The sequence below is a fragment of the Hermetia illucens genome, chromosome 1, assembly GCF_905115235.1.
Source record: "Hermetia illucens chromosome 1, iHerIll2.2.curated.20191125, whole genome shotgun sequence".
In the NCBI taxonomy this organism is placed as follows: domain Eukaryota; kingdom Metazoa; phylum Arthropoda; class Insecta; order Diptera; family Stratiomyidae; genus Hermetia; species Hermetia illucens.
Window position 1 is genome coordinate 113,961,536 of NC_051849.1, and position 13,344 is coordinate 113,974,879.

At 44.5% G+C, this 13,344-nt stretch overlaps 1 protein-coding gene across 1 annotated transcript in view; it reads right to left on the reverse strand.

Moving 5' to 3' along the window:
• LOC119659225 (zinc finger BED domain-containing protein 4-like) overlaps positions 1–6,618 on the reverse strand; it is a 44,852-nt gene extending 38,234 nt beyond the window's left edge. Inside the window, exon 1 of the mRNA XM_038067242.1 lies at positions 6,115–6,618. Coding sequence (XP_037923170.1) covers positions 6,115–6,618 — 504 coding nt within the window. The remainder of the gene's footprint in view (positions 1–6,114) is intronic.
• Between the last annotated feature and the right edge of the window lie 6,726 nt (positions 6,619–13,344).

Below are 13,344 nucleotides of genomic sequence, written 5' to 3' on the forward strand. Positions count from 1 at the left end.
AAAGGGATGTATTTTGAGGCCTAGATTTCGTTTAGATACATCACCGTGATTTTTTTTCAGATTTTTCGGTTAGATAGGTTTTGAAAAGTAGACCTTCTGTGAAAAAAAATGTTGCAACCTCCATTCCCATATATGGGGAGCCATACTTTGTCCAAGCCGCAAGAAAAGTCGAAACGGCTAGTTCGAGGTTGAATGTAAGTTAACAATGGAACGGAAGAATGCTGCATACAGAGTAATGTTGCCATCTCAGAGAACGCTGGCGACGCAACAACCAGTATCCAGTTTAGGCCTGCCTCCAGACATCCCGGTTTCGCGCCGACGTCCATCAATTCTATATCCCTGGAAGCTGTCTGGCGTCTTGATCTACGCCATCGCTCCATCTCAGGCAGGGTCTGGCTCGTTTCCTTTTTCTACTATAGATCATCGTAGATTAGGCAATCCACCCACCGCAACCTGTTGAGTCGGATTTTATCCACAACCAGACGGTCGTGGTATCGCTCATAGATCTCGTCGTTATGTAGGCTACGGAATCGTCCATTCTCATGTAGGGGGCCAAACATTTTTCGGGGGATACTTCTCCCGAACGCGGTCAAGAGTTCGCAATTTTTCTTGCTAAGAACCCAGGTCTCCGAGGAATACATAAGGACTGGCAAGATCATAGTCTTGTACAGTAAGAGCTTTGACCCTATGGTGAGACATTTCGAGCGGAACAGTTTTTAAGGTTTTGTGTGAAACAAAACCTTATTAGAATCGATTCGATGTCTGTCTGTCCGTCTGTCTGTCTGTCTGTCTGTCTGTCTGTCTGTCTGTCTGTCTGTCTGTCCGTCTGTCTGTCTGTCTGTCTGTCTGTCTGTCACAGCCAATTTATTCGGAAACGGCTGAACCGATTGTCACGAAAATTGGTAGGAGTATGTGATCTGCCGTTCCCTTTACATGCAGCAACTGACGCCATTTTGTGTTAAGTTTAAGGGGGGCTCCTCATACATGTAAAAGGAGGGTGCAAAATTTTTTTTCACAAAATGTGGCCATGTGGGATATCAAATGAAAGGTCTCAATTAGTACTTTTTGAAACTGGTTCAATATTTTATATGGGGTGAAACATAGGGGAGTGAGGGCTCAAAATATGACCCCCAAAAAGTGTAACAAGTCTCGTTCTCAGAACCTATCCAACCGAAAAATCTGAAAAAAATCTCAGTAGTGCATCTCTGTGAAATCTAGGCCTCAAAATATATCCGGTTCCGATATCTGCACAGATAAAGTTAATAATAGTATATTTCCACATTTTAGAAATTTACCCGGCACCCCCCTTATGTTCATCCCAGAAGTACAAAATTTGGCATGCATATAACGAAGAGCATAGTGCACAATTTGGTCAAGTTTGAAGAAAATCCTACTATTATTAACAAAGTTATAGAGGGTAAAACTTTACAATTTTTTGTGAATTTCGTGCACTCTACAACCTGCATGACGTCATCATTACATATCAATTCGTCAATACCACACGAAGTAAGTTCGTATAAATTGAGTGGAAAAGAATTATTTTGTTTTAGTTCTTTAATAATTTGTATATGAATATCAATTATTCCAACGAGACATGTGTGTATGTAGGTATATAGTATATGCGTGCTAGTGAACTTTGCGGGTAGAGCCTAATTCAGATAGATATAAGAAGTAAATCGGAAATATGGGTACGATCAATTTATATACGAGCCTATATGTTGTACAGTATTCGAAAATAGGCAGTTTGTTTGTTTAGGTTGAGCGTAACATCTACGGCTGTAATATGTACGTATGTCTCGTAGTTTTGTAGCTGGATACGGGTATAAAAATGTGCGTTGAAATTTCTTAGATAGGAGAAACACATTTTTTTAAGAGAAACACATTTTTTTATTGAAAATCAAAATCTTGTACAACGTATTCTTAAAACTAAACATGTGAACCTTAACAGTTAGGTACTTAATCTAAGGTCTATACTAAATGTTGATATGCTGAAATTGTGTTGCTTGATGATGTTTATCCGACTCTGAAAGAAACTGGAGGAAAACCTGGAAAGAAAACCTCCTAACTGTGGTAGTAGAAGATGGGGACAGGGAAAGGGGAGAGAAAGAAGAGAAAGGTAAAGGGGAGATAGTCAGAAAAGGTGATAGAAAGAGGGTGAAGGTGAGAAAAGGGGGAGGGGGAGGGGGTTGTTATCCGTGGTTCATGTTTGGTTAGGGCTTCACGTATTGTGAAGGGGAATAGGGGCCTGTGTACAGGATGACTCTTCCTTCTTCGTCGAACACGTCGCCGCGCTCCAGAAGTTCAAGGATGAGTTGAGGGAACTTACTGTGGGTTAAGAAATTTTCCTCGGGGCAAATGATGCCCATCGAAGATTTGACTAAGGGGTTAGTGTGATCTCTGCACTTGCGGAGGAAATTGATCGCGTGGTTGACGAGAAAAGCGTCAATGCGGGGAATTTCGCACTCATTATATAGAGTGGAATTCGAAATGTATTTAGATCGATCATCATTACGGTAGATTTGGCTGGCATGCCGGAGAAATCGTCTTTCCTTGAGGCGCAGTCGCTCCATCTGCGCTGGGGAAGAGTCACACCAGAAAATGAAGCCGTAAGAAATGATAGACCTTATGAGCTGTTTGTAGCACATAAGTTTTATTTTGGTTGGGGTTGGGCTCCTGTACAATAAAATTGGGCGCAGAGCGTAGAACGCCGAATTTACTTTGGCCAGGACCTTTGAGATGTGGGGAACGTTTGACAACCTTGAGTTTATGACGACACCAAGGTATGTCACGTTATTAGTGTTTGGAATAGTGGAGCCGTTAACCCGGAGTGATAGGTTTTTAAGCCTATGGAGGATGGGTTTGGTCAGTCGGAGGTGGCCTCGAAATACAATTGCCTGACACTTTTGGGGATTCAGCATGAGTTTCCATCTATTAAAATAGTGGAACAACTCGTCTAAGTATGAGTTGAGGCGTGATTCTCCCAGGGGGATGTTTTTGGTTGAGGAATAAATGATAAGGTCGTCTGCATACTGTAGGATACGGATTGGTTGTGGGTGTGCTGGTGGTTTTGGGAGATCCGCAGTGAAGAGCGAGAAAAGGGTGGCTGATAGGACCGACCCTTGTGGGATGCCTGCCGGGCATGAGAATGCCGAAGATGTGGCTTCAGGTATTGCTACTTTAGCCGAGCGATTTTCCAAGAAGCTCAGTATGAGCTTGCAAAGATGAGGGTGGAAAGAGAGAGAGTGGTAAAGCTTATGGACTAGTCCGTGCTGCCAGACGGAGTCGAAAGCCTTCTTTAGGTCGAGAAGGCAAGCAATTGTGGGAGTCTTGTTATTAAGTCCCGAAAGGATATCCGTTTTCAGGATAAGGAGGGAGTGCTCAGTTGAATGAGCAGTGCGATTCGCGAACTGAAAGTCAGGTATCGCATCAGAGGTGTCAATTTGAATGTCGATGAACGATTTGATGGTCCGTTCAAAGACTTTTGCTAGGGCCGGAAGGACCGAAATTGGCCGGTAGCTATTCGGTTGTAGCGGATTCTCCTGCTTCTTTAGGATAGGGACTATGCGGGCGCATTTCCAACTCGTTGGGAAGTGTGCATTCAGGATGCAGTGGTTAATGATGTTGGAAAGGACAGGGCTGATGGACTTTGAGCATTTCTTCAAGAGAATTGCCGGGATACGGTCGAAGCCGGTTGAGCGTTTATTTTTGCTCTTCTCTATGATGCCTCTGATCATATGCGGCTTCGCAAACGTTAAGTTTGGAATGAGGTCATGCTTGCTTGGGTTGCATAGCGGGTTAGTGAAGATATTGGCGAAGTGCCGAGACTGTACAAAGGTGGGTGAGGAGTTGAGTCGGGCGATAGTGTCCGCGACTTCAGACTCGGTTTGGGAGTTTTGTACACCAGAGGTAATTTGATGCGCCTCGTGGAAGTGTTTCGCCAAGACCTCGGCTTTTTCAGGGGGGGAAATGTTTTGGGGTAGAATTTGGGCTGGGGCGGAAGACTTTCCGAGCCCAGGGCAGGATTTCCTTAATTCGTGGAAAGTTTCCGAATTTAGGATAGTGTTCGCAAGGCGAGAATTGACGTTTTCGAGGTACAGAGAGCGAATTCTGTTTCGAATTGATAGGTCGAGGTTGTATAACTCGGCCTTCATGGTGTCAAAGTTTGGCGAGAATCTGTTTCTGAAGAGTCTGCGCCGAAGAGTTCTCTTATATTTGATATCTGCCAGTATATCATTGGGAAGAGAAATTAGGTTTCTATAACCCAGGGAGCGTTGCGGAATAAGCTCATCGCATGAGTTTTGTATGAGCTGGGTGAGATGATCGACAGCTTGGTCGATTGCGGAGTTAGAAATTTGGTGGGAGGTTGGGAGCTCAATGTTGCTGAGTTCTCTCCAAATGTGTTGGTTAATATGGCTCCAGTTCGCTCTACTGAAGTCAGGCACTGAGCGAGGAGGGAGGTTTTTGACCCTTCCTGGCAGTTTGCAGTCAAGGATGATTGCGCCATGGTCACTGAGTCCAGAGGCGGTCTCTAGGAAAGGAAAGGTGTTTGGGTTTGGGACGATGGTGATGTTGGATGTAGTGAGGAAGTGGTCAAGGTAGGATTGGTAATTGGAACGGAAGAAGGTTGGTAGTGCGGGACTAAGATGAGAGATATTACGTGAGGATGATGGCGTAGTGAGCCACCTGTGGAGTTCGTGACCATTGAAATTAGGGTTTTGGTCTAGCCATGACGGGTGTTTCGCGTTGAAGTCTCCGCCTATGACAAGCGCCCAGGCTTTGGCGACTTCGCGTGGTTGGCTGGAGCAATAAGATAGCAGATTGGATAGATCTGCTGAGTCAAGGAATTGGTGTGGGCAGTAGATTGCTGCGATATATACCGTGGTAGATTCGGTACTTATCGAGATCAGGGTGACTTCAATTGATTTGAAGTAGTCCACCGGGGGGAAGTGCTGAGTGGCTCGAAATTTATTCGAGATGAGTATAGCGGTTCCGCCTGCGATCGAGTTGCCGGGCTGGAGCTGCTGGAAGCGATCTGTTCTGAACAGATTGAAGTTGGGGAAAAATGGTTTGTGGCGGTAATTGAGCTTAGTTTCGCAGAGTAGTACAACCTGTGGTTTGTGCTCTTTGAGAAATAGCTCAAATTCGTGTCGGCGTGCTCTGCCGACGATTGAGTTGATGTTCAGCTCTATGAATCTAACGTCCATTGTTGGAGGCTAGAGAGCTGACCATCATTGTAAACATGTCAAACAACTGCTTCATGTTCACATTGGCAGGTATAGCGTTAGAGGATCTGGTGTGTGTCGAGGAGGTCGACTGGGCGCGTGCGGCGTCTGCATACGACACAGATGGACGCACGTAGGAGGGAGTATTTATTGGACGAGGTGTCTGTCTGGGTGGTGGTTGGGGAGTGCGCGTACGCCTCTGTGCGTTGCGCCTAGACGTGACCAGCGTAAAGGTGGGGCAATTTCTGTAGTTTGCCGGGTGCTCGTTTGAGCCGCAGTTTACGCACTTCGGCTTTTCTTCAGCCGTTTTGGGACAGGCCGCTGGTGGATGGACTTGGTCGCATTTCACGCAACGGTAGTCGAGTTGACAGTTTGGCGCGGCATGGCCAATCCTCTGGCAGTTCTTGCACTGCAGTAATTGCCTGTTTCGAATTTCTTCGAAGCGGACAATGGTTCGTTGGATGGCTCTGACCTTTTTGAGCTGCTCTTCGACGAAGGTGGCGTCGAAGGTGATGAGCCAAAGATCGAGCGTGCGGTTTTCAGTTTTGGCACGTGTTGTCTGGTAAGGTTTCACCGACAGTATGTTATGGACGCCTTGGTCGCGTAGGTCGTCCATGATTTCTTGGGGGGAGAAAGTGCGATCCAGGCCTCTGATGATGAGGCTCGTTGTTTTTTCGCTAGGGAGAGTGTAGGTAAAAAACTTGGTCTTGCTGTCGACCAGAAGTTTCTTGGTAGTATCAAATTCCTCTTTCGTTTTAACGAGGATTTGATGTGACTCGGGACCAGATTTTTTTATAAGGAACTCGTGAGGCAAGGATTTCTGGAGCGTTCTCTTTGTGGAAGAGAAGTCACTCGGGGGGCCTACTACCACTAGGGGGGGGATTTTACTTACTCTGCTGGTTGAGGTGGTGCTGCGACTAGTTGATGCCGGCTGCCTGGTTTGGCTTGCTGATGTGGCGGTGTTGTTGCTTGATGGCCTCGGGTGGGTTACTTGAGTTGCCGGGATGCTGGGCCTCGGAATGGCCGTTGTCCTTGGTGCCGTGGTTGTCGCTGCGGTCCGGTTGTCGGGAATCGCTAATTTCAGCGCGTTAACTTGCTGCTGCAGGTCACGGATGATCGCGTGGAGTGATTCCACCTCCATTTCTTTGGCGCGTAGCTTGGTAGCTAGGGCGCGCTTCTCTTTTTTCACCCGTACGAAATCCTGGATTTCGACGGCCGGGGCGCTGGCGCGTGATGATGTAGAGCTATCGGAGTCAGTCGCGTATTCTGAGTCGTCCTCGGATGGCACGGAGGACTCCAACTCCATGTCACCCTTCGGGACTTCGTTGTTTGGGGCGTCATCGGTGGCGCCTCCGCTGGTTTTCCGGCGTTTGGAGCCGGTGGGTAGCTCACTCATCCTGTAAAACTTTTAGCACTTCAGCTAAAAGTTCAGATCTGAAAAGATATAAAGAGATAGATTAATTTCTTACCGTCGCCAATCGTGGAACTTTTAGCGCGCTTTTAGTGCGAGATTTCCTTTAACACTGTTCTAGCGGACTGAAGTTTTGTCGTGACCGACTAGCTCCAGCGACCGTCTTGAACTACTGATGAACTGTATCTGACTAACGAAATTTCTTAGATAAGATGAACACAAAACCTTTATACCCGAAGCACGAGCTTCCGGTATTCCGACTTGTTTTAAGCTGAAATAGGCTCTGCTGCCTACCAACAACCGTGCGCGGATTTCATCATCGTCTCTGTTATCGGTTGTGATTTTCGACCCTAGATAAGAGAAATTATTAATGGTCTTAAAGTTGTAGTCCCATATCTTTAATGTTTTCGTTTGACCAGTCCGATTCGTTGGTTGTTTGTTCTTTGGCACTAACGTACCATGTACTTCATGTTAATGTGCAGTCCGAGATCAGGAGCCGACTGCTCGATTTGGATGAAGGTAGACTGTACATCTCGGGTTGTTCTTCCCATAATGTCAATATCGTCAGCGTAGATCAGTAGATGGGTGGATTTGAAGAGGATGGTGCTTCTTGCATTGAAATCTGCATCGCGAATCACTTTCTCCAGGGCCAGGTTAAAGAGGACGCGTGATAAGGCATTCTCTTATCTTAGACCGTTATCGATGATGAATGGTCTCGAGAGTAATCCTGCTGCTTTTATCTAGCCCCGCACATTAGTCAGGGTCAGCCTAGTCAGTCTAATTAATTGGCTATGCTATCATAGGCGGCTTTAAAGTCGATGAAAAGATGGTGCAACTGATGTCCATATTCCAACAGATTTTTCAATCGCTTACTGCATAGAGAATATCTGATCTGTTTCTGATTTTCCTGGAATGAAGCCTCTTTAGTATGGGCCAATGACGTTCTGGGCGAATGGGACTATCTGGCCTAGCAAGATAGCGGAGAGTATCTTATAGATGGTACGCAGCAACGTGATACCACTATAATAGCTGCACAGCGTGATGTATGGGACAGATAATGCCTCGTTGCCAGTCGTCAGGCATTGATTCGATGTCCCATACCTTGAGCACAAGTTGATGAACCACTTGGTGTAACTGGTCGCCTCCATATTTAACCGATTCGGCTGTAATTCCATCGGCTCCTGGCGACTTATGATTTTTTAGCCGATGAAATTGCACGGACTTGTTTCTCCTAAACTTGGTGGTGGCAGTATTTGTTCGTCGTCTTCAGTTGGCGGGACCTCCAACTCGCCGATGTTCTAGTTGTTGAGCAGTTCATTAAAGTACTCAACCCATCGCTCCAATATGGTCATTCTGTCGGAAATCAGATTTCCCTATTTATTTCGGCAGGATGAACAATCGAATTGTATAAAGCTTCATCCTGCTGACTTGTTGGTAAAACTTGCGCGCCTGATGCGGTTGCTCCTTGTACTTTTCGAGTTCGCCGATCTGTTGGATCTCCCAGGTTTTCTTCTTCCGTCTTGTGAAGTGGATTCTCCGCTCGACGGAGTTCGTGATAAGTCTTTACACGGCCCACGTTCTTTGAGAATGCATTAGTACTTAGTATGCAGCATTCTTCTGTTCCATTGTCGAAGCAGCCATTCCGACTTTTCTTGCGGTTGGGGCCAAGTACGTTTGTGGCCATATCAATGATAACGGGCTTCAAGGGGCCCGTGAAGATCATTTCTTGATGCGTCATATGCAGGATATCTGTTAGCTGCGGCGTTCTTGCGGCATCCATTACCCCTTTATAGGTGTTACGGAGGTTTGTCTTGTGAATGGCTTCAGTATTCACTCTCACTGGATTTTCAGTGGGGATTGTAGACGGTTTTGTAATTTGAATTCGGAGCACCATGTCAACGAGACAGTAATGCTGTTGTTCTGACATTTATCAAGGCTGAGAAGTGGCGGCGTTCAATCAGTACGTGGTCAATTTGGTTGAAAGTGGTCCCGTCTGGAGAGGCCACATATGTTGTGGCCGCTTTCCGAGCAAACCAGGTACTTCCAACAGCCATATCGTGTAACATTGCTAACTGAATAATCTGCAGTTATCATTTGTAGCCTTATGTATGCGATGGGAGCCGACGTATCGCCTGACTTTGATATCATATTTGGAACAGGCTTCGATAGTCCGTTTAACTGCCTCGTAGAAGGTATCCTTCTCCGACTCTGCAGTCTCCTCTATAGAGGCGTAAACGTTTATAAGGCTTATATTTCTAAATTTGCCTCGCAAACGAAGAGTGCATAACCTTTCGCTTATACTTTCAAAGCGATAACAGCAGGTTTCATTTTTCGGCTGACTAAGAAATCTAATCCGAGCACATGGTTTACTGATGGCCACTATAATATATGATGTAGCGACTATTCTCCAGGAAACCGGTCCCTGTCCAACGCATCTTCCTGCAATGCTGCTACATCATTCCTATATTGGGCAGGGCATCGGCTAGCTGTATGGCAGCTCCATCTCTGTACAGGAAGCGCACGTTCCATGAGAAAATGCACTAATCGTTAATCCTTTGTCGTTGCCGCGTTCGTCGTTTTGAAATCCATCCTGTCCGAGCTCCGTCCGTGGCTTCGTAACATCAGTTTTCCGTATATGGTTGTCATCTCTACCCAACCTCCAATCTGGAGGACCAGCTGGTACATATTGTCCCGTTTTTAGGCGCGGGAGACTCGCCTTCATCGTTCTCCGTCTGCACCTTTTCGTTAAGAAAAAGCTCCCAGCGGTCGCCACGTGGAGGTGGCGAAAGGGTTTGGTGGTAGAGCTGTTGGTGTTGGTTCAGCAGGCGTTTCGAAGATTTTACGCTCCATCGTGGGTCCTGGGACCTGTACTACCTGTTGACCGCCATAGCACATAGTCCCTTTAAACCGGGATAAATTGTACAAGGTAGGTCCACGAGATTGGGACTAGGGGAGGCCTGACAAGCGCACACGAAAAACCAGTTATGGAGATACGAAACGGCTGGACGGATTCTACAACGATGCACCTGGTAATGGAAGAGGTGGTTTTTTAGAAGTATCCGGCTTGCGTGGACAGCGGACCACAAATGTGGGCTTGTTCAGATGGGACCACTTTCAACCAAAGTAACTATGTGTTGATTCAACTCGATGAATGTCAGAAAATATAGGGGAGCCAATATAGACTTGAATAACTACCTCGTTGGTATGTTGCTCAGGGTTCGAATAACAGCACCGCCTAGTATCCAATCTGGCAATCAAATGAAAGTGAATACTGAAGCCATCCACAATGAGGCCCTTATAATGTCTATAAGGTGAAATATATGCCGAAATAGCCGGAGTGAACTCAGGTGATAAATGATCTTCACAACCACTTGAAGCACGTTACCTTTAAATTAGGTAACGAGTTAGGCGGTGAGCCTAAGCTAGCAACGGAATGGAAGAATTCTGCGTATCGAGCAATGTTGCATTTCTTAAGGAACGCGGACAACCACGGAGGCTTATCACGAACTCTGACGAGCAGAAAAATGACTTCAAAGATAGAAACAGTCGGGAAACCGGAAGCTGGGCGCTTCAGGTATGAAACGTCTTGTTTGCATCTTCTATGAGTATATTTAAATGTAGAACTATTCCATTTGTACGTAGCCCGTTATGTATTTGCACCCACTTGAATGTGATATTGATATTTAGCTGCAGTAAATTTACAGGGGAGAGTCAACTTTGAGCTACTGTAACTTTAAAATAGTTATCGTTCCGATGCTTGTAGTTCTTCTAAATAAAAATAAAACTAGGTAGCTTTCTCCTACTACAATATATTTTACTAGTTAGTAAATACGTATTTCGAGAGCTACTTACTCTCTTCCTCAGTACTTAAGCTACTGTAACTTTGTTAGTAATAGTATGATTTTGGTCAAACTTGTGGATAATATGCTTCATATTATATTTTATACTACTACCAACTTGTATGGCTCTGGGATGAACAACACCTTAAAAAAGAAACTTGGGGAAACCAACAGGTCTATGAACTCGAGGAGTACAGGAAGCAACCGCACCAGGCGCGCATCTTTTACTAACAAGTCAGCAAATCGAGTCTTGTATACTTAGATGCTTATCCTCGCGAGACAAAGCGGTAAATTTGATTTCCGACTGTGTAACCACATTGGGCTGAGTACTACGATGAACTGCTCAGCAACCTAAGTATTGGTGAATTGGAGGTTTCGCTAACTGAAGACGATGGACAAATGCTGTCACCATTAAGCATGCAAGAAACAGTCCGTCCAATAAATCGACTTAAAAGCCGTAAGTTGCCAAGAGCGCAGGGAATTACAGTCGAATTAGTTAAATATTGGCGCGATAACTATACCGAGCGGTTTATTAAGGTGGTGTGGAACAGCGAGTCAATGCCTGATGACTGGTAACGGTGCATTATTTGTCCCACACATGAAAAGAGGAATATCGCGCTGTGCAGCGCAGTACCATCTATAAGATATTCTCTGCTATCTTGGTAGGCCGATTGAAAATCAGTTGAAATATGGTCATCATTTGCATCATCTTTTCATCGAAGTGAGTACCATTTCCACTCAGAAATTATTATGTAAGAAATACACAAAGCCTCTTATAACTGAAGTGTTCAACTTCTGCTCCCCGACTTGTCCAAGCTAGTCGAAACTTCAATTTCTATGAAAGTAACGTGGAAAAAGCACGATGATCCCACGTGTCTAGTGCAAAGTGGAGTCAGCTTTTTCCCTATGAAGGGAGCACCCTTACCACCTTGCCACCCTGCCAACCTTACTCATAGGCGTAGATAATCTAATATCGGACAATAATCCTAAGAGAAATTTTTCGTTGTTGAATTTATGGATATTTTCTTGAATTTTTAAGAAATTTTTGCGAACTTCTGGCTTTGTTCGAGATTGAATAGCGAATCATTTCCAGAGAATTCTCGCTGACGAAGTATACCTGGAGGTATGCTTTTTGAAAAGTAATTCGACTGTGAAATCCTTTCATACAAGCCCAACTAGGATACTGGCAGTAGCGAAGGGAGGTTGAGGGTTGTTTCTAGCTTCCTGCGCTAAGCCGGGATGGTATCGATTAACTGTCGGCACGAGTGAGATTTGAATGTAATCAAGTCGAGCATGAAATAATTTAAAGCTCGTCCATGATTGACTACAATGCGTCCAGGTCAATTTCTTCGAATAAAGCAATTTGCTGTGAGTTGATGGGAATAGGATGACCTGTCTGGCATTCGTTTGTATAGCTCTTCAGAGTTGTGTGTAGGCGTGAAAGGTGTAAAAATCACCCATACGAGTTGGGAAAACGACCTGCAAACCATTAAAGTCGTGGTTGGATCGCATATGGGGCATTCATAGTCCTTGCTGAAGCCTTGACAACGACAATTCTTCCGTAAATTGGTTTGAAATTGTGTTGTTTGAAAACAGATAACAAACACAAACCATATCGTTCGGCAATTGTGCAGAGTTTTCATTTCTAGTCTCTATGCGGAGCAAATATGCAAATGGAAGCGTATCAGGGGGCGAGAATGTTTTCAGAACCTGCTTCCTGTTGTTGTTGTTTAATTTTGCGTTATATGCTAGGTGCATAGTCGAGCTGAAAACAATAACAATTACACAGAGAGATCCTCTGTCATTGCTTCCAACATGACCTCAGAGCGCACGAACGGAAAGGACTGATAATCAGGGTTTCCGTTCCTGGGCGTTTGATATAATTGAAATGTTAATTGAATGTAAATGTTTACACATTTAGTCCGTGCAGTATTGCTCGGAGTGCAAAAGTTACGAAACGATTGGGGATTCCGTGTACTTTCATTAATGGTAGCTGCTTTGCGCCAAGCTTCCTAACGATCTCATATGAATACTAATCAGTTTCCTGCAAAGTTTAGCATGTGTTTTCATCTGCGCTCGTATATGTACAGATGTACGAGTATGTAGTTATGTATGCGTATAACAAATGCGTGTGCATGTGTGTTTGACCGATTCGATTAGAAATACTATATGTACAAGAAATTTCAATTCATTTCCCGAAAGAGTTCATCTTGCTTCTCACCTGATGTTTTTGAAATGGAAAGATATTTGCTTCGCTACAAGGGGGAGTCCACATATGTATGATTGTTGCTGGTATTTGCAGGAAGTATGAATGGAGCAAAACAGAAAAAAGATCAAAAAGGCAATTAGGATAAAACTTACTGTAGCTATCCCTGGTTGCATATATACATGTCGGTCGCTCAGTCTGGCCTTCCATGGCAACAGTATAATGGGTTGGGGATTGAACGGTGAACATTTCCCCGAATGTAGAAATATGTAGTTATAAGTAGAAATGTTTACCTAGAGGAACAATGGAATTTAAAGGCTACATGCTTTGCTGAACAATGGTTCCATTTGTACGTAACCAGTTTTTCATAAAGTATTCGAATTCACGAATCACTTGAATATAATACTCTCAGTAAATTCACACGGAAAAGACAACTTTGCCCTAGTATAACTTCGTTAACAATAGTAAGGTCTTCACAAAACTTTGTAGTACCGCGTCCTATGTTGTGCATTTCTTTAACCTCATTGATCATGTTCGTGTACCTAGAGATGTATTGTGTGACATGTTATATTATTGACGTACGTATTTGATAATTCGTATAAATGCATAATTGGTCATATGTGTATGTTATTGATAATTTCGACATTTTTGAATATATAAATTTTG